The 25435-nt window shown below is 41.6% G+C and overlaps 1 protein-coding gene across 5 annotated transcripts in view; it reads right to left on the bottom strand.

Moving 5' to 3' along the window:
* The window catches only part of CPED1 (cadherin like and PC-esterase domain containing 1), a 211074-nt gene extending 187701 nt beyond the window's left edge, over nucleotides 1-23373 (bottom strand). For 3 of the 5 annotated variants that reach the window (XR_012903743.2, XM_075928925.2, XM_075928905.2), the window contains exons 1-3: nucleotides 23215-23373; nucleotides 22307-22788; nucleotides 4202-4388 (exon numbers count right to left, since the gene is read on the bottom strand). Coding sequence is in view for 3 of the 5 variants with exons in the window: in XM_075928925.2 (XP_075785040.2) it covers nucleotides 4202-4388; nucleotides 22307-22564 (445 nt within the window). In the remaining 2 variants the exon portion in view is untranslated. Of the gene's footprint in view, nucleotides 1-4201; nucleotides 4389-22306; nucleotides 22789-22871; nucleotides 23159-23214 lie in introns of those variants that run through there. The other 2 variants (XM_075928915.2, XM_075928938.2) reach the window with 2 other exon arrangements.
* Between the last annotated feature and the right edge of the window lie 2062 nt (nucleotides 23374-25435).

Raw genomic sequence — 25435 nt, forward strand, 5'->3', positions numbered from 1 at the left:
TTTCATAGACCTTGGGAGACAGTCCAATCCTCTCCTGCATACAGCCCCCCAACCCTAAGCAAATACTTTATAGCAGCCACACACCACACCATAGATATACTCACCCAGGAATGTGACAAATCCCATTGCCAACTTTGTCCACCATTGCAGGACCTAACCACATAAGTCATAACATCAGGGGCTCATCCTCTAAGGTAACATATGCCATTAAATATCAGCAATGCCCCTTTTCGATGTATATTGACCAAATTAGACTGTCTGTGAAAAAGGCTTAATGGACACAAATCAGACATCAGGAATAGTAACACATATAAACCTGTAGGAGATCATTCAATAATGAGTTTAAAAGTAGCCATTCATCTACAAAGGAATTTTATCACCCACTTACAGAGGTAGACTGCTGAACTGGAGGTTGACAATGAATTTGGGCTTCAATAAAGATATTAACTGGCTAATGTACTATAAAGGCAATTTTCCCTGCCTTTGATATTCATATTTGCATATCAAAAGCTATGAATGGGACACATCCATCCTTACTCAATTAGCATCATTAGCACTGGTCCTACAATTGACAGGTAACTGCATGTAACTGATTTTGATGTTATATATACTCTGGATTCTGTTATTTCTATTCCAACTCATCTGATGAAATGGGTTTTACCCAGGAAAGTTTATGATATTATATATTTTTTGGTCTCGAAGGTGCCACATAACTGCTCATTGTTTTTAAAATTACAGACCTGCTGCTGTGAGATGCCGGTTCTAAACACAATTTGAGGCTATGTCAAAAGTGACACTGCAGTCAGAGTCTGCTTCTCCAGCGTGAGTCAATTAGTAACTGAGGTAACTTGCCTAAGGGAGGAGATCTGGTTACAATGAAAAGTTCAGTACAGAGACTACCATGTGCCCGATTGACAGGCCAGGAAGGGGAAGCCCATTGTGTTAGACACATTGAACAAAACTCTAACATACCATTGGAAATCAGATGGCAAATTCTGTCCCTCCTCAGCAGCCACAGAGCCATATGGAACGAGAGCAGCAATAAGGCAGGAGCTTACTCAGAAAATGTGTATCCTTTACGTTTGTAGGGGCTCATGCTGGGCTGGTACAGAAAGATTTTAAGCAGTTCACGGGCAGGAACAAAATGGTGGACTCCTAACTTCATGGATCACTGGCTATTCACTCTCCATGAAGCTAGAGAAGCAGGGCTGACTGAAAAATTCTGACATAAAATTTTTTTTCAATAGAAATGTGGGGGTTTGACTAAATGAGCATTTTTTGCGGAAAGCAGTATCTGACAGATTTTTCATCTGAAATCATTTCAAACCTGAAAAATGTTGTCCAAAACTCAGATATTGTATAATTGCCAAAGACATTTTGACTTTTTGACAAAAAGCCAACAATTTCCACAAAAAGAATCCGTTTTGCTATCTTTTATAGGAAGTAGACAGGGAGCTGGAGTGGTGACTGCCACTTGGTTAGTGAAAAGAACTCTGGCCCTTATGGAGTTCCAGTTTGTCAGCGGTACTTGAACTTCACATGGGAATATAATCTGCCCCAAAATTAATTATTAATCCACACAGAAAGGTAAGAATGTTTTGAAGTAATTTTTCTCCATATGACTTCAGCTAGGCCCTTTGGCTCACAGCCAGCATAAACAAATCCTTAAGAAATCAGTCTGAACTTTGAAAGATACATGAACAAGACAGACTTTTAAAATCTGAAGCTGCACAAAATTAAAAACACCAGACTAAGGTACTAAATTATTACAGGCAATGAGGAGTAATTCGTTTTACAGATTTTTTCCACAGTATTTGTGATATATATTTCTCAGTCTATTATCTGTATCTTTTTAATAGTGCCTCCAAGGAACATATTTTAATAAAGTATAGCAGTCTGGTTAAGAAAATGTTACGACACAATATAATTCAAAATAGCCTTCTCCAGAATACAGTGTACAGTACTACACAACACAAAATACTAGAAAACATAAGCAAGAGAAAAATAATTCCAATTATAATTTCATCGGCTTGAGCAAAAGGTCATCTGTTTGGAATGCAAATACATTATTTTCCTTTTTTTTTTTTTTTTTTTTTAAAAATACCATTACCTTAAAGCTAGGAATGTATTCAATCCTGGAAGCAGTTAAAACAATCTATGGTGTTCTGTAATGGAATTAGAAGGATGTTTATATTAAACTGTGGTTTGTTCCTTTTATTCTATACAGCTAGCAGGTAAGTCTAGATGGTGATAGAAGTGTATAAAATGCTTTTGCTATTTTTATTCCCATTACTGGAAAAAATAGTGAAGGGATTATTGGCAAAGGCTGTAAAAATATAAATCTCTACAGAAATCTGAAATCTGCAGACAATCTGTTTACCAGTTACAAACCTCAACTGCAGAAATTTAACCCTGAATTAACTAGTGGCCACCACAGCACAATTTGGCAAAGTGAGATGTTTTAAGTGAATCCTGCGCTCCCTCTGCCAGTTAAGCCAAAAAAAGTATGTCATAGATGTGCTGTACATGATCCCCAGAGAATGGCATGTTGGCTGTACTGCACATCTCATTGTAGCTAAATCCATCTGGCATCAGTGCGGGCTGCAGAAGGGTTGTGTCTTGTCACTGAAGTGATGTGTATTGATGGCAGATAGTGAGTGGGAGATGACAGATGAGAAAACAGTTTTTTTGTTTTTTTTTAAAGAGAAGCATGGACAGTGCTTCATATTTTGATGCATGAGGTGACTCACCAGGGAAAATGTACACACCTTGCTTTCTAAAAACAGCTTTAAAACTTCTCACTAAAACTAAAAAAAGAGGAAATTTCCTGTGTTAAATACAGTGAGTTTTGAGAAGCCCCACACAACATACAGAATAATTTTCATGTTATGAAAGTTTAAACAAACACAATTGAGATTCATTAAATAATAAAGTAACACTGAGGGATTTAATAACCACAGGAAGTTTCAGCAAGTATGAATGACATGAATATAATTATTCTTTACAATAAGGAACAACAAGCCACATAATAAAAAAATATCAGAACTGTCATTTTCTTCCATTGACAAAGTGCTGGGCTGTCTCTTTTTATCAATTTTCTCCAGCTGCTACTCTGGCTTCCTACAAAATACAGATTGAAGACTAAAATCTTGATCCTTATCTTGAAGGCCATCAATGGCCTGGGTCCCACACACCTAAAAGACCATAGAAATGTCCAGGCTGAAGACTTTGACTGTCAACCCCTCAGGCACAAAACCGCCCACCATTCACGCCACATGCAATTCACATTTCTTCGATCTTGCAATCTCTAACACACATGACCAGCATGCACATTTAAAAACCAAACAAAAAATCCTACCAAAAGAGAAAAACTACACTGCACACACAGTTCTCCTGGGGAGGTGATAAGAGGTGATAACCACACCTGACAGAGGTTAGTTTTGACACTTATTGTTGCAATGGAAAGCACTATGGGCATGCCTACACTAGGATATTATTTCAAAACAACTAAATTTGAAATAACTCCCAAAATAACAAAATCGAAATAATGTGTCCCCGCTATGGGAGAGCCTCGAAATTAGTCGAAGGCAGGCTCCGTTATTATGGATGTGCTACCTCAACTTAGTGCCCCAGAAAACTCTGGGGAGTAAATGCTTCAAGTAATTCTGGGCAGTAGTTATTCTGAAATAATTTAAAAGCTTTCACATTAATGCTATTTCAACATTAATGCTATTTCAAAATAACTATTTTGAAATAAGCGTTATTCCCCAATGAAAGCAGGAGTAACGATTTCAAAATAGTGGGCTTAGTAGTGTGGACTCTCTGCTTATTATTTCTAAATAAGAGGGGTTATTCTGAAACACAGTAATTCCCTAATGTAGATAAGGGTTCAGATACTATAGTGATGACGGAGGTACAAGAATCTATCAAGAACAGAGAAGAAGTGACTTCCTGAGCTAGTATGAATAACAGAGCTGGGGTTAAAAAATCAAGCACTGGATACAAGGAGTGTCTCTGTGTGTGGAAAAGTAAGCTGCTGTGTGACTGGATAAGGTTAGATTGTGACTCTGAACCCCTAGTCAAAAGTCCCTAGTCAACGTGGTTTATAAAGTTTATAAATTAGATTCAGTGGTGGATATTTTGAATGAATTGTGGATTACTGAAAAAACTGCAATAAGAATGTATTTCTCATTGTTCTTACCTTGGTAGTGGTCCTCGTGTCCAAGGCCTATATTCAGTTTTCGGTCTTCAAGGACTCCCACTGTATAACCGTATTGAGCTAGGATGCGCTGATAAAGCTGAAGTTCTTTTTTACCTCGGGAAGGAGGAATGTACACAATTGCTCTTCTTGTATGACTCCCAAAGTACTTAAGAATGGAGTCTTCAATCTAATAGAAAACACAATGCAAAGACAACACCCATAAGATAGGATTACGGACATGGTTGTTATTTTTTACAAATCCATGTAATTGTTTTAGATACTAAACCAAATGGAGATTTTCCAGAATATGGAAGTGGTCATTGAGGTATTTAATTATCTAATTCTTAAATGATGGTTCTTAAGAGTTAAATGCTTTTTGGACCCAAGATCTTCACTTAGAACTAGACCAAAGGAGCAGAAGCAAGAGCGTGAGATGCCATGCAAAGTTTTCTACAACTGCTCCGCATTTCACTATGTATAAACAGCCTGAGAGCCATGCAGTAAAATAATTCTGTCCTCGTCTGCTGGTATGGAGATGAGAGGAGGGAAAGAGTGGCAGCTGCCTCTGGGTCCTGGTTTGCTAAGATTTAGACAAGCAATCTCTCAGAACTCAAGAGGCTCTTAAAAGCCTCATGTTTTATCTTTGTAGATTGAGCTTCTCAAGGCAAGGTCAATGTCCCTATTCATGTTTTGCACAAGCATATGGCCAGCGCTTAAACAATAACATTATATGTAACTTTTATAGGGCAGGGAAGTGAAGCTCAGAGGGCAGAAGGAGGAGCCAGGAAAGGCTCTTTTACCCACTACCACGGATGTCAAGTCTGACAGGCAGCATGCAGAAGGAGAGAGAGCAGCCTGATGGGGATGTGGATGCTCAGATGAAAAGAGAGGTTGGGACTGGAGTCTTCCCAGGTGGTACAATAGGAGAGTGATACTCAGGATGGTTCAGGGGAGGAGGCTGCTGAGCTGGAAGAGGATGCAGGTGGACATTAGGCAGCAACTCTATTCTGCAAGCAGCCAGACATGCCAGAATATGAACCAGTCACCTTGTGGAACTCCTTGCCAGAGGATGCTGTGAAGGCCAAGACTATCACAGAGATTCAAAAAAGAACTAGATATATTCATGAGGTATAGTCAATCAATAGCTATTAGCCAAGATGGCAGTGATGGTGTCTCAAGCCCAGAAGCTGGGAATCAGTGACAGGGATGGATCACTTGATGATTACCTGCTCTGTTCATTCCTTTTGGGGCAGCTGGCATTGGCCTTCGTCAGAAGACAGGATACAGGAGGGGGAGGGAGAAGAAAAAAGGGAAGAGGAGGAAGAAAAAGAGAGATAGTGAGAAGATAGTTCAAATAGTTACAAGGGACTGTTAAGAACAATTCTTATCAGCCTCTTGTAGCTATATTTGAACCATCTACTCACTGCCTCTTTTTCCTCCCCTCCATTTTTCTCTTTTTTTCCTCCTCTCCCTCTTCCCCTTTCCCTTATTTATTCTTGTATCTGGACTTCCAACATTCCTGTCATCTGAAGAAGTGGGCTGTGTCCACGAAAGCTCATACCACCATCTATATGTTTTGTTAGTCTTTAAGGTGCTATTTAAGACTATTGGTTGTTTTTTAAGTTTTTACACTTATATGGTGAGTCCAGCATTTTGTTTTGGAAGGAATTCATTCTGTGCTCACTCTAACACCTTGCAGGTAAGGAGAGGCAACAGAATTGCAGGGCCCCTGGGCAAGGTGTGGGGATAGGGGCTCGACTCTGCAGTCCCAGAAAGGGCAGGTCCTTGGATAGAAGGGGCAAATAAGCTGGGGTGGCCAGCACTGCCCTTCCCCCCACCCCACACAGCCCTCAGTGCCACCCAAAGAGCACCACATGGTGCTTTGGTGGTGATTTAAAGGGCCCAGGGCTCCAGTCACTGAGTGTAGCAGCAGTGGTGAACAGGGCCCTTTTGAATTGCAGGGCCCCAGAGCAATTGCCCCCTTCATTGGTCCCCTCTCCCTCACACCTGTTGGCTGTCCATTAATCTAGAGCCTGCGCCTATGAAAGTTCTGTTTCCCCTACTCGTTAACCTCCCCTATTGGCTGACAGTTTCACTGTTCATGAGACCCAGATATGTCAGAATGTCAATACCAATGGGAGTCTATGGAGTTTTGAGTAACATGCTCTGTATGTTCAGCAATATGCTGGGGGAGGGAGGACTACAAATGCTGTGAGAGTCACACGGGTACATAAAAATAGCATGTTCTGCATGGAAAAACAGTGACTGTATCTAGAATTTCTTAGCTGCTGTTTTGCAAAAGGATAAGGAAAGTTACTTTATTAAACTGGATTTTCTCCCTGTGAGAACTATTTCTATTTAGAGGGCTTTAAATCAGGGTTATTATCTTTTGGCAAGTACATGAAATTTAAGTTGACATTTGAAAACATTCTATTTTGGAGACTACATTTTGTCTAGTTTTGTAAGTTTACTGGAAGTGCTATACAAATGAAGTGTCATCAGTCTTTATTAAGAAGCTATGCTGAAAAAAGGACAGATTTCTGGTATTAAGAAATACCATTCAAGATGCTTCAAGTTGTTTATAGATTTGGAAAGTTACTCTCACTGCAGTCTCTTCCCCAATCACAGGATGTAGCTTTATGTTACACTTGGCTCAAGTGTAAAATTCTTTGCAGCAGTGACAAGTATAAACTATTTTAGATCACTGTCACTCTTCTGTTTTTATTACAGAAGACACATCCTAATGAGTGGACTAAGCCTAACTGATAATGAGATATGCTAAAATATGTGTACAATACTACATAAGTCTTCCAGATATCTTTAATATATTTTAGATGTTAGAATATTCAAATGATAAATTGCGATCACATGCATAAAGGAACAAGAATAAACAGGAAATGATCAGGTCAGAGGAATTATGTTACATAAACGTGTAATAGATCCTCCTCCTGTCCTTGTAGTATTTTTATAGCATATTAGTCTAGCACAGTGAGTCTGACATGATCTGTGAAACATTGCCTTAATAATAGCCCTTCCTCTCTCCCCGATTCTGTTTTTTTCTTCCATCTTTCCTTTTCTCAGCTACACTTCCTATGAAATAAACAGTAACTATTAGACATCATCTCTCCTCAGATTGCTCTTTGTGGCTGCTCTACTTCTCACTCCCCCACCCTCCTCCTCCAATCCACCCCACATATGGCTCTTGCTTTGAACACTGGGTCTCTCTCCTACTCTCCTGCCTAGTATGTGATAACATCAGAGGTAACTGAGCCAATCATCCCCTACTCTTTTCCATGTTATGTACGTAATGCAAAGGAATCAGCATGGGAGCTACTCTTCTATCAGCCTTGCACAAGGACACGTGATCTTCCAATATGCTGTAAACCCATCAGGGTGAATTAAGGACAGACAGACAGAAAGCTTTTGGACCAGATCCAGAGCTACACTCAGGATCTGAGCCTTAATTTGGAATCACTGTCTCCTTTCAGTTTGTGTCCATTCCTTTCTAATATAGATTTTTAGTGGTTCTGGGTAAGGATTATGTCTTCCTCTGACTGGACACCATTTCACACACTCCCAGTGCTCAAGCAATAACGATGTATTTAATGTTCTTGTGTGCTTACCATCAGAGGACATTCTAAACAGATCCCTCCTATAAAATCTCTCTCTTGCAATGGAAGGTAATTTCCCTGCAGCAGCACTGGCAGATGCCTTTAGTATTTTGTTTAAAGCAGGCTTTAATTGTTTTCCCACATACCTAACTACAGTTTACACTGAAATTCAGAAGTACTACGGATACACTGCATGCCTCCTCACAGCCCATCCCTGCCTCCACTAATGGACCAGGGAACTCTTCACTTTGAGCTGTCTCTTGTCCTCAGAAGCACTACCATTCCTTCCAACTCCATACATTTGGTATTGCCCCCTGCTTTTTATTAAAAAGCCTGTGTCTTCTTTCAAAGTCAGTACCCGCCTCCTCCCTTCAGTGTCTGACTCCACTATCTCCTTATGGCCCATTTATTCCTGTCCCTCAACCACATCCACAGATGACAGCAGACACGGAGCTCACACTGCATATCTCTGCTGCACCCTTCCCTCTGATGCCCCAGCCAACAATATTTCAGGAGTTCCTTAGTGGAAATTTGAGCCCTTACACGTCAGAAACCTTGCTTAAGAAAGACTTTTTAATGTGGTGATGATAAAATTTAGCTCCTTATAGACCTCTCCTCCAGAGCTCTCAAAGAATTTGACAAATAAGAATGTATATCATAATCCCCATTTTTACAGAGTTGAAAACTGCTGCACGCTGAAGTGAATGACTTATTCTGGTCACCCAGCAGCTTAGTGATAGAGACAGGAATAGAACTCAGGTTTTCAGAGTCTAGTATGCTAAACACTTGACAAAGATGTTTAAATGCCACCCATTATTAAATCATTGACACTTTCTGAATGGTAAGGTGGTCATATAAGATTCTGACCCACTTGAGTTTGCAAACCAGAAACCCAACTGTTGTTAGCTTGTGGTTTTGATAACTGTATTCTCTTTTAATGCTATTTAATGCTGTTTAATTTAAGTCCTACTGGCCAACATTACTTTGTAGCAAGCACAGAAATGTTACTCTCTATCTGCTGCACCAATTGTAAAACTTCCTTTTATTTTATGCCCCCTGCCGTGTGAGTTTCATGTTGAGTGATGCCACCTCATGGTGGATACCTGTGGAGACGTATGAATCAGAATTTGTGATATGATTGGCACACTTTCCTATGTTACAAACCTTTCATGCCCTTCTACTGATACAAAATCAGGCCTTAACGTAAGTAAGACAAAAAGATACACAATTTTCCTCTTCATTTGCAGTCACCTATAAAAGGGACGTTAAAATCATGGTTGAATTAAGGAGTCCAAAAATTCAAACAGTGGAAAAAAACAAAAGAAACATACACTGCTGAAGGATTCACAGCTTCTGACAATATCTTTACTGGCTACCTCCTGAGGACCATATCCCAGCAAATTATAACACGTCCTCAGGAATGCTGCTTCAGGGGAAGAAAGAAGGCAAAGGGAGGAGGTGCAATTCATAGGCTGGGTAGCTATTATGTCTGCAAAGGCCAGGAAGAGACTTATTACCAGATTCTCCACAGCTTTACACCTTCTGTAATCATTGATACCTGTGCCAGGCCTGTGTCAAACATTGCTCAGTCAGAATGGGACTAGAATCTGTGTGACATCATTCCCTGTTCCATCAACAGAGCTGTTTGAAAATCCCATTGAAGTACTGTATTACCCTTCTGCAGATTCCACTCTATGAAGCAAATACAAAAGAGGTCTGCCACATGGCTCCTGAAGGAGCTATGCTTCCAGGGGCAAAAAGTCCCCAGTGTGGTAATCACAGATAGGCTGTCTTCTGCCTATACAGATCTAGGAGTCCCTTTCCAGTGAATTCCCTGGTCCCCAGTCTTGGAGTAGGGTTGCCTGGCATTTGGTTTTCAGCTAAAATGACTGGTTGAAAAGGGATACTCGTGGCTCTGATCAGCACTGCTGACTAGGCCAGTGGCATAGCCAGACAAGGGTGGGCCCAACTTTGGGGGGTTGGGTGGGCAAGAATGAGAGGCAGGGGCAGGACAAGAGGGGTACGGAGGGTAAGCCCCAACCCCACTCCCCAGCCAAAGAGCTGGGGTAGAGCAGGGTAAGCCCCAGCCCTGCTCTCCAGCTGGCTCTCTAAGTGGAGCGGGGTAAGCCCATCCCCTTTCCTCATCTGGCTCCTCATGCAGAGTGCGATAAGCCCCCATGCTCCACTATCACTCTCTGACTGGAGCGTTGGGTGGGGGATGCAATTGGGTAGGCCACGGCCCACTCAAGCCCCCATATGGCTATGCCCCTGGATTGGGCCATTAAAAGTCTGGTCAGAACTGGCCAGCATGTCCCTGTGGCCCTAGGAGGAGAGGGGAACAGAGCAGCTGTATCCGCCCCCACCAGCTTCACACCTCCTATTGAAGCAGAGAGACGCTGGCCACTTCCAGGAGCAGCACGGACCCAGAACAGGCAGGGAGCCTGCCTTAGCCCCATTGCACTGCTGATTGGGAGCTGCCTTAGTTAAGCACCACTTATCTAGCTCCCCAGCTCTCTACCCACTCCAGCCCCCTGTCTCAGCCTTGAGACTCCCACACTCAAACTCCCACCTGGAACCCACACCCTGGACCCTCTCCAGCACCCTAACTCATTCCCAGAGCCTGCACCCCTGCTGCAGCTCTGAGCCTGTTCCCAAAAGCCTGCACCCACACCCCTTCCCACAGCCCTCTGACTGATCCCCGAGTCCCCTCCTGTACCCTGAACCCAGGGCCACCCTGAAGGAGTGCAGGGCCTGAGGCAACCCTGGATATGGGGCCCTCTGGGACAGATCCCTCCCCCCTGAAGCTCCCACAACACCCCTTTGCATCCCCTCCCCTCCCCCAAGCCAGGGGATTACTGGTGGTTAGGCAGCAGCAGCATTTCTCCTCTCCTTCCTCCCCCGCCCACCTGTTCGCTAGGGCAGTGGGAGCAGAGTGGCTTGGTGACCTGCTGAGCTCTGCTGCATCGCACCCCACCACACTTCCAGCCCACTGCACCCCACTTCTCCGTGGTGACAGGAAGCTGAGTGCCCTGGGGCCAGAGCACTTTGCTTCTCATCATGCTGAGAAGCCACACGGAGAAGGCTGGGAGGGTGGCAGAGCAGAACGGAGCACTCTTGCCACCCTGGTGAATGCAGGGAAATGACTCCTACTTGCACTCTGCGCCTGGGCCATCCAGAGTATGGTTGAGGTGGCTGCCGTGGGGGTCCCCAAAAGACGGAACCTGGGACAGCCACCCTGAACTGTCCTATGGAACCCCTCCTTTCTAGCCCCGGCCTGGAGCCTGCCCCTCAGCCCTCTGCCCCAGCCCAGTGGAAGTGAGTGAGCATGAGGGAAATTAAGTCACAGTGGCAGGGGGAAATGGAGTGGCTGGGGGCAGGGCTCTGAGTACAGGTGAATCGGGGCACGGTCTTGGGGCAGAGGCAGAGCAGCGGTGTTTGATTTTCTGCAAGTTGGCAAACCTCTTGAGAGACCTCAGCCCATGCTAACTCTGCTGTCATCCTACACCTTCCTCATGATGATATGCTCCCATGGGAACAAGATGGCTCCTAGCATTGTCCAAGTTCTCCTCCTTACCTCCCTCTTGGACTTCAGCTGTAATGCACATGGAATCGTCCCTGGGCAATGGATTAGCAGGAATATTTATAACCCCCTAACCTTATAAGTATGCAAATACACCAATTTAACACAATGTAGTGTGTGAGAGAGAGAGAGAAAATGCGGTTACAGCACAGCAATAGGGCAGGCTTCAGTTCTTAGGCACGTGTTTTTAAAAATGCTGTAACTGGAAAATGGCCAGACACTGTTCCTATTGCTCTCTAGGGACATTGATACTCATCAAAAACAGTTCAAACAACAGCCATTACACAAATAAGGCACTTTTGGGGGAACATTCAGCACTGCTTTTCCAAAGTACCCAGTCAGAAATCGTCCATACTCATTGCTGTATCTGGGAATCAAAGATCCAAAGAGATCTGACATAGATCTTCCACACAAACACAATCCACCACAGCTATGTCCAGTTGCCTTGGAGATCTGTGCACATTGAACAGCCAAAACTGAAGCAACAAGAACCAGGTCAATCTAGCTAATCATGCACTCTCAAGTGAAGCCCTCCCCAACGCCTGTTCTTTAAGTATTTAATAAAATACATTGTTATCAACCGACTTTTACAAAAATTCTGTTTAGGACAATGGGATCTGTGGAAGACAGATTTTGGGGCTTCTAAATTTAACAGCATCACCTGATTAATTTGATGCTACTACTGTAAAATAATAAGAGAAAGCTCAACACTATTTCTCACCCCTTTTTAAGACCCATGTGCAGTGATCTAAAATGTATTTCCTCGCCCCTGTATTTTTAGAGCACTCTGCATTCCTACAAACATGTACAATTTCCTCTGTTTTCTTACCATGTGAGGGTGGAGGGTTTTAAAAAAATATTCTTTGTATTTTAAATATAGTCAAATTAAATAACATTTCCCATATGCAGCAAGGGATTCTATATTTTTTCCAGTACTCTATATAAAATACATTACATCACTATCCATGTTGATCTAGTTACCAGCAGGAGTCTGTCAGAATTTCCAATATTATAGCAACAACATTCATGTTTCTAGTTGGTTTGCCAGTTTTGCTTTTATAACCCCTTGTGCTCAGCCATTACAATTCACTCTGGGCTGAGATTTGGCATAAAAGGAACAGAACTCAACAGATGAAAATAATCTGTTCAACTACTACAGCAGTAATGTGCAACCAAGAATAGTGAGTTGTCCTCCATCTCGGTAGGCCGCAGCACCCTGTGGTTCCATCTGCAGCCCGTGCATCCACTATCTGCCTGCCTCCCTCCCTCATGTGCCTATTGTGCACTGGGTCATCAGAATCCTGCACTTCTTGCTCCTCCTCCTCCCTTCCAGCACTTCTTGGCTATGTCTACACTGACGGGTTCTTGCGCAAGAACCGCCATTCTTCCACAGAGCATCCAGACTGCCTGACTGCTCTTGAGCAAGAAGATTTACAGTAAAGCGTGGTAAGAAAGGGCTTCTTGCGCAAGAGCTGTGCTCTTTTCTAACAAGTGTAAGCTCTCTTACGCAAGAGAGCAGTGTGGACACGCAGCAGGGGTTTCTTGCACAAGAAAGCCCTATGGCTAAAATGGCCATCAGAGCTTTCTTGTGCAAGAGAGCGTCCACACTGCCATTGATGCTCTTGCGCAAAAGCACATAGCAGTGTGGACGTGTTCTTGTGCAAGAATCCTTGCGCAAGATGTTCTTGCCCAAGAACCCACCAGTGTAGACATAGCCCTGGAACACCATGAAACTGCTGATTTGCACTTCGTCCCCGCTCCGCCTCTCCCTCCCAGAGCTTGAACAGTCACAAACAGCTGATTTGTGGTGTTCCAGCTCTGCTAGAGAAGGGGAGGTGCAGAGACAGAGCATGATTCAGGTGATTCGTGGTGCTCCGAAAGTTCTAGGAGGGAGGGGAAGGCATAGGAAGTGCAGGGCTCTGGGGTCCTAGTTTGCGAGGGGCACGTATGGAAGTGGGGCAGACAGGGAGTCTGTGGGCTGTAAGCTACCCACTACTGTACTAGAGCATTTTATTATTTTGACTCTGATACTTCAGTAGCATGAGTCAGCAGGGGGATTAGTCCAGAAGGTGAAATAACTGCCTTCAGAATACTGAAGTCACAAATTATTTTGAAATGGACACAAGTTTATGTTTTAAAGCTATCTTAATAGAAGTTTTTCTTCCCAGATTAGAAATTTCAGGCTTTTTGTTATCAAGTGGATTTACTACACACACATGGCCCCATGTATAAGGAACCAATGAACAGCATCTCTGGACCAAGTTCCACAAAAAACAGAATGTGAATGGACTCATTGAAAGTAAGGAGGCTCTGCATTGGCTCATAAGTCTGCCCATGTGATTAAGGATAAGAGTAAAGTCAGCTTTGCCATAATATATTTGGTATCCCAGCTTACAAAGCGGTTACATTCTGCTGAATCACCGACACCTAATTTGGCTGTTTTAGAGGATCTGTGACATGATCTCTAAAGAAACCATGATGTGCTATCCAGTAAATAAAATGCATGTAAAAGAAGAGTTTGAAATTATGTCTCAAATGTACATTATGGACTAGAGGGAAAAATGAAAGAAAATATTGTGTCCTGTTCAGTCAACCCTAAAAACAAATTATGCTTGTTTTAAAACCAAACTTAAGAACTGCCATACTGAATAAAATGAAAGGTCCATCAAGCCATGTATCCTGTCTTCTAATATTGGCCAGTGCCAGGTGCCCAAGAGGGAATGAACAGAACAGGTTATCAAGTGATCAATTTCCTGTTGCTCATTCCGAGCTTCTGACAAAGAGAGGCTAGGGACACCATTCCTGCCTTTTCTTGCTAATAGCCATGGCTATTCTCCATGAATGTATAGTATTTAGTTATTTTTTTAATCCTGTTATAGTCTTGGCCTTTACAATGTCCTCTGACAAGGAGTTCTACAGGTTGACTGTGTGTTGTATGAAAAATACTTCTTCTTTGTTTTAACTTTGCTGCCTATTAATTTCATGTGGTGTTTATTCAGTTCTTGTGTTATGAAAAGGAGTAAACAGCACTTCCTTATCTACTTTCTTCACACCAGTCATGATTTTATAGTCCTCACTCATATTCCCCTTTACTCATCTCATTTCCAGGATGAATAGCCCCAGCCTAATTAAGATCTCCTCAAACAGAAGCCACTGCATACCCCTAATCATTTTTTCACTCTTTTATGAACCTTTTCCAATTCCACTATATATTTTTTTGAGATGGGACAACCACATATGCATGTAGCATTCAAGATGTGGACATACCATGGATTTATAGTGGCATTATGATCTTTTCTGTCTTATTTTCCATCACTTTCTTAATGATTCACAGCATTTTGTTTGCTTTTTTGATTATCACTAAGCATTGAGTGCATGTTTTCAGAGAACTATCCACAATGACTCCAGGTCTGTTTCTTGAGTAGTCTCAGCAATTTAGACCCTATCTTTTTGTATGTATAGTTGGGACTACATTTTCCATTGTGCATTACTTTACGTTTATCAACATTAAATTTCATCTGCTATTTTGTTGCCCAGTCACATAGTTTTGAGAGATCCTTTTGTATCTCTTCACAGTCTGCCTTAATTATGTAGTTTTGTATCATCTGAAAATTATGCTGCTTCACTGTTTACTTCTTTTTCCCGATAACTTTTGTATATGTTGAAAAGCACTGGAACAGAACAGACCCCGGTGGATGCCACTATTTATCTCTCTCCATTCTGAAAATTGGCCATTTATACCTACCCTTAATTTCCTATCTTTTAACCAGTTTCTAGTCCATGAGAGGATCTTCCCTCTTCTCCCATGACAACTTATTTTGCATAAGAGACTTCAGTAAAAGATCTTATCAAAAAGGCTTTCTGCAATCTAAGTGCATTATATCCACTGGATTCCCCTTCTCCCCTCGCCCCCCATCCAAACAAAACAAAACAACTAAGTTTACATAATACTAAAGCTCTAAATGATACAAATATTTTTCTATTGTAAAATGAACTGCTTTATATGTATTGTAAAATGGCTGGGGAAATTGTTTGTCTAGGAGAAAATCCTGTGTCTTTTTTCCTCTGAAACTGGCTTGGCTACTTTTAAGTGATGCTAGTATAAAAATATAATAGATTGTGCTGGTCTCTGATGCTTTCTTTTGCTTATATAATCCCAAAGCTGTTCCAGTTTAAAATATGTAATCTTATGAGCAATTAGCTCACACACTGTATAAATATTGTCATTGTTCTGGCCAAAAACAAATTAACTGAGATATTTAAAGTTTATAAGAGAAATGTGTTCCTTGGGGGGTTTTGAGATTCTTGACTTATTGTGTAATAAATATCGAGGCAGTGTCCATGTCTGGCAGGCAAGCAACAACAGTCTGAATGGTTACTACAGATCTGATCATCACTTCAAATTAACAAATTAAACATCTGTTCCGAAGACAATGGCCCCAATTCTCAGATTTGGCTGAACTGCTCTCAAGGCAGGACCAAAAGGCAGCCCATCTCCTTTCCAACTATCTGATTTTGGCCATTTTCCCCCACAGTGTAAATTACAGAAAGTCTCAGGCTTGCTCTCTGACATCCAGTTGCCCGCAACCTCCAAGAACTATTCCTGTGACTAGGAATAGCTTGAGTGCAGTAACACCCTGGGCACATTCTCCCTTTGATATGCTGCCAGCATTGGACACCAAAAAGGGAGGGCTGGGATCCTTTGTGCTAGCTGTATGTCCTCTTTATGGGTCCTCTACTCCCTTGAAACAGTTTAAAAGAATGAGTTTCAGGGCCTATGTGAACAGTGACAGTTTTCAATGCCACAGACAGGAAGTCATAGAACTAAAATGCATTGTTTTCAGTTAGCAGAGAAGCAGCAGTGAAAGTATGGATCTATCTATATTTTTAGACAGCACTAAATATAACAGCATTTTGGTTCATGCCTGGTGACCCTAAGTATCACTGCAATACAAATAATAAACAAACAAACAAACAAAAATATCAAAATTAGTTTCTCATGCCCCAAATGCCAACAGGATGGTGAAAGTCTTCCTTAATTCCAAAGGAATCTTCTGTGCATTTTGTTGATTTGCCCCAAAGTTCATACAAATACTAAGGTGTTGTTGTTACTGTTTTATTTTACTTTTAAGTTCAAGCATTTCCTGCATTGCTAGGGAGAAGTAAATTTCCTGTTTCACTTTCTGGAAGCTATTTCAAATATTTTGGCTTACATGCTATGAGATTTCCCATTCAGGAAGGAGTGGGGTTTGGATTGAAATGGCTGCAATGTGGTTCAGCTTCCCATTGTTTGCTGAATAAATATAGAACAGGCAAGTAAATTATGGGGATCTACTTGGATAGTTGGTTGCAGATGATATCATAAGCCACAAAAATGAAGACTGAGTTGTTGGCACAGTTGATCACCAAGATGGAGGCACAGTCTATCATTCAAAACTCCCTTGCTTCATAAATGTATACAGTTCTTGGAACCCAATTCTAGTGCTATACTGCAGACAGACCATGGGCCAAATCACAAATTCCAATCTCAAGAGTTGTTTCATGGATTTTAATGGAACTTTTCAGGCTACATCTACACTGCAGCTCCTTTCCAGGATAGCGGAAGTATCCCAGGAAAGCTATGCAGTGTCCAAGGAACACGTCCACTTTTCCGGAAAAAAAAATTCAGAAAAGCGGACATGTTCTTTCATCATCTCTGTAAACCTCATTGTAGGAAGAAGAAGGGATGTGCCAAAAGAGTAGGTTTTTCTGAAATTTGGCACCAAATTTCGGGAAAACCTCTTCCGAAAGAAAAGTGACTTTTCTTTGTAGTGTAGACACAGCTTCACATGAGTGAAGCAAACAAGATCAGACACACTTACTCCCTCTCTATCCAGCTGTGGATGTCCCACCCTACAGTTTCTCCTCTTCCTGTGTGATAAACTCAATGCAACTGAGGAGAGATCAAAAACTACCCCAATATTTCTGTATTCGCCATTGCAGGGAAAAGTTTTGCTGCTCTACTTGGTTGAATTGGTTTCATCTCCTACCTCACAGCTGTAAATTTAATTGGCTAAATCACATCATTAGCAGTGACACTGTGGTTAAGCCTGGATTCCATGCTGGATAAATTCCATTCTCCTGCATTGTTTTTTACGCTTTTTGGTGAAAAGACCCTCTGTCTAATTATGTTAAGGTAAAGCTCTGAACTTTGTTCCTTGAGACTAATTCAGTATAGGACAAAATTCACTCCACAAAAGGTCTTATTTGCATCCTGAATCCTTCTTAAGTCCTTGATACTGAGTTTAACTGAAATACGGGCTCTTGGCAGGCCATGTGTACTAAGGTCAGTTTTACCTCAGTCTCTTGACACCTAAACCCCTGTTGACTTATTCATATACTGCACAGCTATTTCATACACACTGTGCTGTATATTTACTTCTCATGGAAGGTGTGTTTGGTCTGACCATTTATACTGCCTTCATTATTTCACCTGTAAAAAAAATAAGATATTTTAGAAGTAGGATGGTCCAGTGGTTAGGGCACTAGTTGGGAACTGGGAAGACCTGGGTTGAATTCCCTGCTCTACTACAGGCTTCCTAGGTGACAATGGGAAAGTCACTTAATCTTTCTGTGCCTCGGTTTCCTACTTCATAGGGGCCTTATGAGGATAAAGTCACTAAACATTTCAAAGTGCTCGCATACTATAATACTGAGGGCCATCTATGTACCTTACATAGACAGGTGGTTCTTTAGAGGCATGTTGTGAGATGGAATTAAATAACTAACTAGATATTCCAAAATAGTAGCCTAAAGTCAGGAGTGCTCAATAATTCAGAAAATCGGGAAGTTGCATAAAGAACCTAATTTTAGGCACCCATGTTGAACATTTTGATCTTTGTGGTCTAGGTGGTTTTGAAAATAAAAACTGCTAAGTATGATTGGGCAAGAAGTTCAGAAATGAGTCCCTAAAATTAGTCTCCTACATCCACTGGTAAACACATAAATTTATGGCATGATATCTCTGGGTGCTCATCACCTTTAAAAACCTGGCTACCGATGTTAGTGCCTAATTTTTGGCACTGCATTTTGCCTGTTTGTTTGTAAAAATGGATCTGCAGAATGAGCCTTTGAGCTTTGGCATGCTTTCCTAATCATGCTTATCAACTAAAAATATTTTGTATTAGGCACATGCAGGCAATAGTAACTCCAAAACAGCAACTCCTGTATGGGCTTAAAGACATTTACATATTAAATGGACATATCAACTGTCTAGCATCATTTTGAGCCACATCTTTGACATTGATAGCTTTAAACAATGAGAGAGATTCCAGTCTGAGTCTGGAAAACTGCACATCTCCAGAAATCTGCAAATGCCCTCCCTGGTTTGCTCATAAAAATACCAGGTTTCATCTTAAAGCCATCTCCAAAAATCAAGTAATATTTCATTGCATGTGTAGTAGCCAAGCAGAATTGTTGCCGCTACTCTTTATGTTGTTGATAAATTTTAATATTGATAAATGCAAAGTAATGCATATTGGAAAACATAATCCCAATTATATGTTTAAAATTAGCTATTTACCACTCAAGAGAGAGATCATGGAGTCATTGTGGAGAATTCTCTGAAAACACCCACTTAATGTACTGCAGTAGTGAAAACAGCAAACAGAATGTAAGGAATCATTAAAAAGGATAGAAAATAAGATATTCTCTATCTTATTGCTTCTATATAAATCCATAGTATGGCCACATCTTGAATACTGCATGAAGATGAGGTCGCTTGATCTCAAAAAAGATATCTTGGCATTGGAAAAATATTCAGAAAAGGGCAACAAAAATTATTAGGAGTTTGGAACGGCTGCTATATGAAGAGAGATGAAAAAGACTGGGATTTTTCAGCTTAGAAAAGAGGAGACTAAGGAAGAATATGATAGAGGTCTATAAAATCATGACCGGTATGAAGAAAGTAAATAAGGAAAAGTTATTTACTTGTTCCCATAACATAAGAACTAAAGCTCGCCAAATAAAATTAGTAGGTAGCAGATTTAAAACAAATAAAAGGAAGTATTTCTTCTCATAACAGAGTCAACCTGTGGAACTCCTTGCCAGAAGATGTTGTGAAGACCAGGATTTTAACAGGGTTTTAAAAAGAAATAGATAAATTCATGGTGGTTAGGTCCATCAATGACTATTAGGCAAGATTGGTAGGAATGGTGCTCCTAGCCACTGTTTGTCAGAAATTAGGAATGGATGACAGAGGTGGGATCACTTTATAAATACCTGTTCTGTACATTTCATCTAGGGCACCTGGCACTGGCCTGTCAGAAGACATGATACTGGCCTAGATGGACCTGTGGGTTGACCCAGTAAGGTCGTTCTTATGTTTTTATAATGCATGGGGAGGGGCAATAGCAAGGCAAGCCCCAACCCCAAGTTTGACACCACACTTTTTCTGGCTGAAAAAAAAAAAAAAAAAAAAAAAACCCAAAACGAAACAACCAAAAACCCAAGACAAAATATCTACACTGCTCCTAAGCCAGCCTGAGGAGATTCCTAATCACAACAAAAGATGCTTCCTCATTCCAGATGCTTCAGAATCAGCTGCTGTTATTTAAAGGACACCATTGCAGGCATGGCTTTTATTTTCTTTCAGTTTTATGCATGAAATTTATGAAGGGCACTACTTGCAATATTTGCTGAAAACTGCCATTTTAGTGAAGCTAAAATTCTTGTTAGTAAGCACATTTGCTAGAATATGCACAGGTGTCGATGACTGAAGTCATTTAATTAATGTGATTGAGCATGTGGGCAATATTTTCTAGTATTTGGCCTGCTTTATTCATGAATATGCAAAAAACAAAAACAAAATAAAACCCAGGGAGAATTTAACTGAAATTGTTTTGTAACCTTAACTAACCTGGATGCACATACTATTGTTTAATAAACCAGTGTAGCATTTCAAGCATAACAAATCAGCATTAGGTATCAGCAATATAAAAGTTCTTCCATCCCAACTTGCTCTAGTCTAAAAGTGTGTCCATAGTTTGAGAAATCACCACAGAAAGAAAATGGCAGATTTTTTGGGGAAGACTGATTTCATTGATCCCAGTCTCTGAGAACAGTCATTCAATGGAAAGATATTCTATAGAAAGACTGAGACCATACACCACATATGTAAGACATTTAGTTCCAAAGAGCTCACAAGGGAATTTAGATGTGTAGCCAATAAGCTGTGGGAGGTCCTCTGAATAATAAGAACATATGTTAAAACAGCACATGTCTGAAAAACATTTCTATGAGGGCTAATAGATGCACTTAAACAAATATGACAGATTTAGTATATGCATGCAGTATTCATATCTATGCATATGGGAAGATGCAGCATATTGTCACAACAAACTTTTCCTTCAACCCAAACAGCTCAGGCACAGAAATCTCTACTAAGTCTGCATGTTTGTTAAACGAAAATAGGAAAGGAAATATTAAACATGTTAACCAAGCTTCATAGTTGCCCTGCCAGTTCTTACATTCATTAAGCTTTTTAATATAAAATGTTCTTTAGTGTTTATATATAAAGTGATCAAAGAAAATGGACACAATCATGAAAAGTCACAAAATAGAAGATGACACAATTACATTATAAAATATACTCATTTCCTTTGTAAGTTTAATTGTATTTGTAACATATTTGAAGAAAACCTAGGGTAAGAAGTTAAAATTCAATTAAAATATAAAATGATGGCAGTTCAGTACTTGGCTAGATTTCTGGAAACTACAAGAAGAATCTGAAGTCACAACTGAAAAATAATTCTGAAGATTCTTCCATGCACGTGAGTTAAAGGTTAAGACAAAAGTTATTGGGCCATCTCTGTTTTTAATTGTCACAACAGATGCACTTTACAATTGCTGTCATAAAATCAATTATTTTGACCTTTCAGAGTGAAGTCTAAGCAAGCAAACCAGTGACAGCGCATCTAAATAATGCCTTTTATTTTTAAAGATCTGAACTCAGCTGATTTATGCAGATGGCACCCAACAAATACATCACAAAGTAATATTTCCAGTCATTAATAGTTTCTATTTGTACTCGGAATGCTGCCACAATGATATTTTCACTGCAAAATCCACCTTAAATTATTACCAACAACTTCCAGGATTCAACAAAACCTGATGCAATTGTGCTAGTGCTGATCACAGATTCCAAAATACATACAACTAGCATAGTCTGGACCACTTGACAAGCCACTTTTAATAGTGGCCAAAAATACCCAAAACAAAGCAAACAAACAAACAGGGCCTGCATTTGTCTAATGTTCTAATATGTAGCTCAGCCACCCAATACAAAATAAACATGTGATCAGGTAACATAAGACCAAGGAGAAATCTGCTGTTCAAAAGACTTCACAGTAAACAATACCCATGTGATGTGAAAGCAAGAAGTTTTAGTAATGCAATTTTTTTTAGCTTTTCAGTGGAATTCCAGCAAGGTTGAAAAAGCACCAGTAGATAACTTCAAAACAGTAAAGCTATGTTCTCAGTGCTAACAAATGTCTGAGGTAAAGAGTCCGTGCTAATTAACAATCTCAGTCATTTTTATGAAGTCCCGCTGGCATTTAATTTGTGTGTCTGTACCGTAAAGTTCCTGACTATGTCTAAAGACTAAACAAAATAAGTGCTGCATAGCACGTAGAAAGGGACTTTCATTTCCATGGAGTCAAAAAATAATGCAATGCTTTAATCAAAGCATTAGGGATTTATCTGGCAATAAAAGCGTGATGAGGAACTAGTTAACGGGATGTGTTTACAAGTATTTCATTGTCACTAGGTCACTCACATGCTTATTTGTACACACTCCAAACACAATGTTAATTTTAGCTGAACATAAAACGGGTCTTGCTGGACTCATCCCAAGCCCATTACTGCAGCACATCTTACCTTTTTCACGGTTTGTGAATTACTGGAGAGAAGGAAGCAGCGAGTGTTCCTTGAAGAGACCTCCTTATATCTCCCTGGTTGCGGCTCTGCTAGTTTGTTTGGGGAAATCCCATTAACAACTGCCAAAAAGAATCTTTTGGTCCCAATAGGTGTCAGTGTCTGGTAGAAAAGGTAGTAATAGACAGCCACCACCAGCACCACAAGGAAGGGCCGAGGGCGACAGAGCCTATGGCAAGAGGGAACCTGCCTACACACCATGACCGCTTCACCCCTCTCACTTTGCCCTTTTCCACATCACAGGAACATTCGCAGCAGCCACTTTCCATCAGCATAAAAAGGACACGGGAGTGTTTTGTCACAACCGATTTAAGTTCTTCCCATTTCTGCTGCTGAACTCCCCCGTGATGCCCAGCAAGAAGTCATGGGTCTGAAAGGCAGAGTGTGCTGCGAAGAGCTCTTCATAAAGGAATGGAGTCCAACCACTGCAAAACAAACACACAGTAATAATCGGCACACGAATGAGCCAGACTTAACCTTTCCCCAATGCCTAGCTAGCAGAACAGACCTGCATGCAAACAGCTGAGGAGTAGAAATCTTTATGCCAGCTCTGCCGAAAAAACTGCAGGCAGACAATAGCATCCAAGGAAGCAATAAGTAAAACTTAACATGTGCCTTGCATGGCAGAAGAGACTGTCCAGGCTTTGCTAGCAGTCATTTGATTTTTGTTTCTATCACATTTTCAACCCCCACTTTGTTTTTACTGTTTCCTTCATTCCAGTCCTTTTAAAATTGCCTTTTTCCTGTCAGCATGCACAGCTCTCAGGGTGCATTTATCTGGAATCTGACAGACTCTGAAGACTTTCCTTTAGGTTTTGTTCCGACTTGAGTTCAAAGTTATGTTTACTTACTCAGTTCTTATCCTGCCAGAAGTTTTCCATTCTCCCTGATTAAAGCCACTTGGAACCACCCAGCCTCATGGCTCCAGCTCATCTCATACAGAGACAGACAGACATCCACGCAGTCTTGCAGACAAACCATCTGAACTCAGTTGGGCCACAGACATATAAAGAAAGGCTGGACTGCACAGGGGGTGGGGTTAACGTCACTCGGCTCTGAAGAGGCACAGATTGGGAACTGGAGAAGCAATACTAGATCTGGATCAGAAACAAGAAGTGTCCTTGCTCATATAAAAAGTGAATTTGCAAACTATAGTCAAAGCAGTTACTAAAATTCTTCTGTTACAGTAATATCTCAGATGGAAAAAATAAATCTTGCAGGTAGTGGGGAATCTGACCACCACGTGCAGCATTTAAATCCAAATTTATAAAAAATATTGTTTAACATTTCCATGAACCAGACTTACTTGTGCACTGCCATGGCAATACATGGTAAACCTCAGTGGTTTAATATCACTGCATGAAAAAGTCTCCTATTTAATAGTGAAGAAGGAAAAAAAGCAAGACTGTCAGAAAGAATCCAACTAAAACATTCAGTATCTCAACTACAAAAGTGCCAAGTTAGTACTTTCCCCTGCTGACAAGAAAAGTGCTGGACAGACCCAGTTTAGGGGCTCAGCATTAACATAACAAACCAACATTGCTTATATGATAAAGTCCAAATTGCTAAAGTAAGAGTGAGTGTGAGTGCGTGTATACACGTACACATACACATATCCTATGCACTTTGTTCTGTATTCCTAACTATGGAGGGGGGGGGGGCATTCCCAAGGCCCAAACTCTCTCATATAGATGAAAAATGAAAGTCAATCTATTATACAGTATCAGAGGGGTAGCCATGTTAGTCTGAATCTGCAAAAGCAACGAGGAGTCCTGTGGCACCTTATAGACCAACAGAGCATTTGCTTTCGTGGGCAAAGACCCACTTTGTCAAATGCATCTGATGAAGTGGGTCTTTGCCTACGAAAGCAAATACTCCAATAAATCGGTTAGTTTATAAGGTGTCACAGGACTCCTCGTCTATTACACAGAACTCCAATCCCACCACTCTAATACCTCACCAAGATGAGCACTGCGCGCAGCTGTGGAAACTCATGTTTATAGGTGGGTCTGAAGGAGTTGTGTTTATTTCCAATATCTGAGTTAAAGCAATCACCCATGACCACTTTTGGGGAGGGACACAAGGCAGGCATCTTGCTGACCCCCCCCCCCCCCGTGACTCCTCTTCATGCCACCCTGAGCCTGGGGGAAGGACCCACCTCTTCCCACATCCACCCTGCCCCCAATTCCACCCCTTCTTCCAAGCCTCCACCACTGCCCTTATCCCTGTACCGACCCCTCCCCGACCCTGGCCCTGCTTCACTCCCATCCCACATCTTCCCCTGAGCCCACTCTCCTGAGTGACAAAGCCCAGAGGACTAGCGAGGTGCCTGGTGCTGGCAGCAGGGGTCTGGCCTCCCCACACTCACCAGTGGCAGTGGAAGGAATTGAAGCAATTCGGCCTCAGACAGCTTTGCTCCCCTGGTTCCCAGCTGTGTTGCTCCATTTCCCTCCACTTCTGAATGTGGGAAGCAGTTCCACCTATTCCCGAAGCTCCCTCCCATGAGCATCACGGCTGGGAGCCAGGGAAGCAAAGTGTGCTGGGGCCAAATCTCTCAATATTGCAACTAAATAAGGGTATGTCTACACTACCCTCCTAGTTCGAACTAGGGGGGTAATGTAGGCATACCGCACTTGCAAATGAAGCCCGGGATTTGAATTTCCCGGGCTTCATTTGCATAAGCGGGGAGCCGCCATTTTTAAAACCCCGCTGGTTCGAACCCCGTGCAGCGCGGCTACACGGAGCTCGAACTAGGTAGTTCGGACTAGGCTTCGGACGAGGTGTACCAGTAGTTCGGAATAGGAAGCCTAGTCCGAACTACCTAGTTCGAGCCCCGTGTAGCCGCGCTGCACGGGGTTCGAACCAGCGGGGTTTTAAAAATGGCGGCTCCCCGCTTATGCAAATGAAGCCCAGGAAATTCAAATCCCGGGCTTCATTTGCAAGTGCGGTATGCATACATTACCCCGCTAGTTCGAACTAGCGGGGTAGTGTAGACATACCCTAACATAGCTGAAGTTGATGTACTTACTGTGGCATCTTACGTATTGCAAGGTTGGTAGGGGCTGCTCTCCC

This window comes from Pelodiscus sinensis, chromosome 1 (assembly GCF_052426305.1).
Source record: "Pelodiscus sinensis isolate ZL-2025 chromosome 1, ASM5242630v1, whole genome shotgun sequence".
In the NCBI taxonomy this organism is placed as follows: domain Eukaryota; kingdom Metazoa; phylum Chordata; order Testudines; family Trionychidae; genus Pelodiscus; species Pelodiscus sinensis.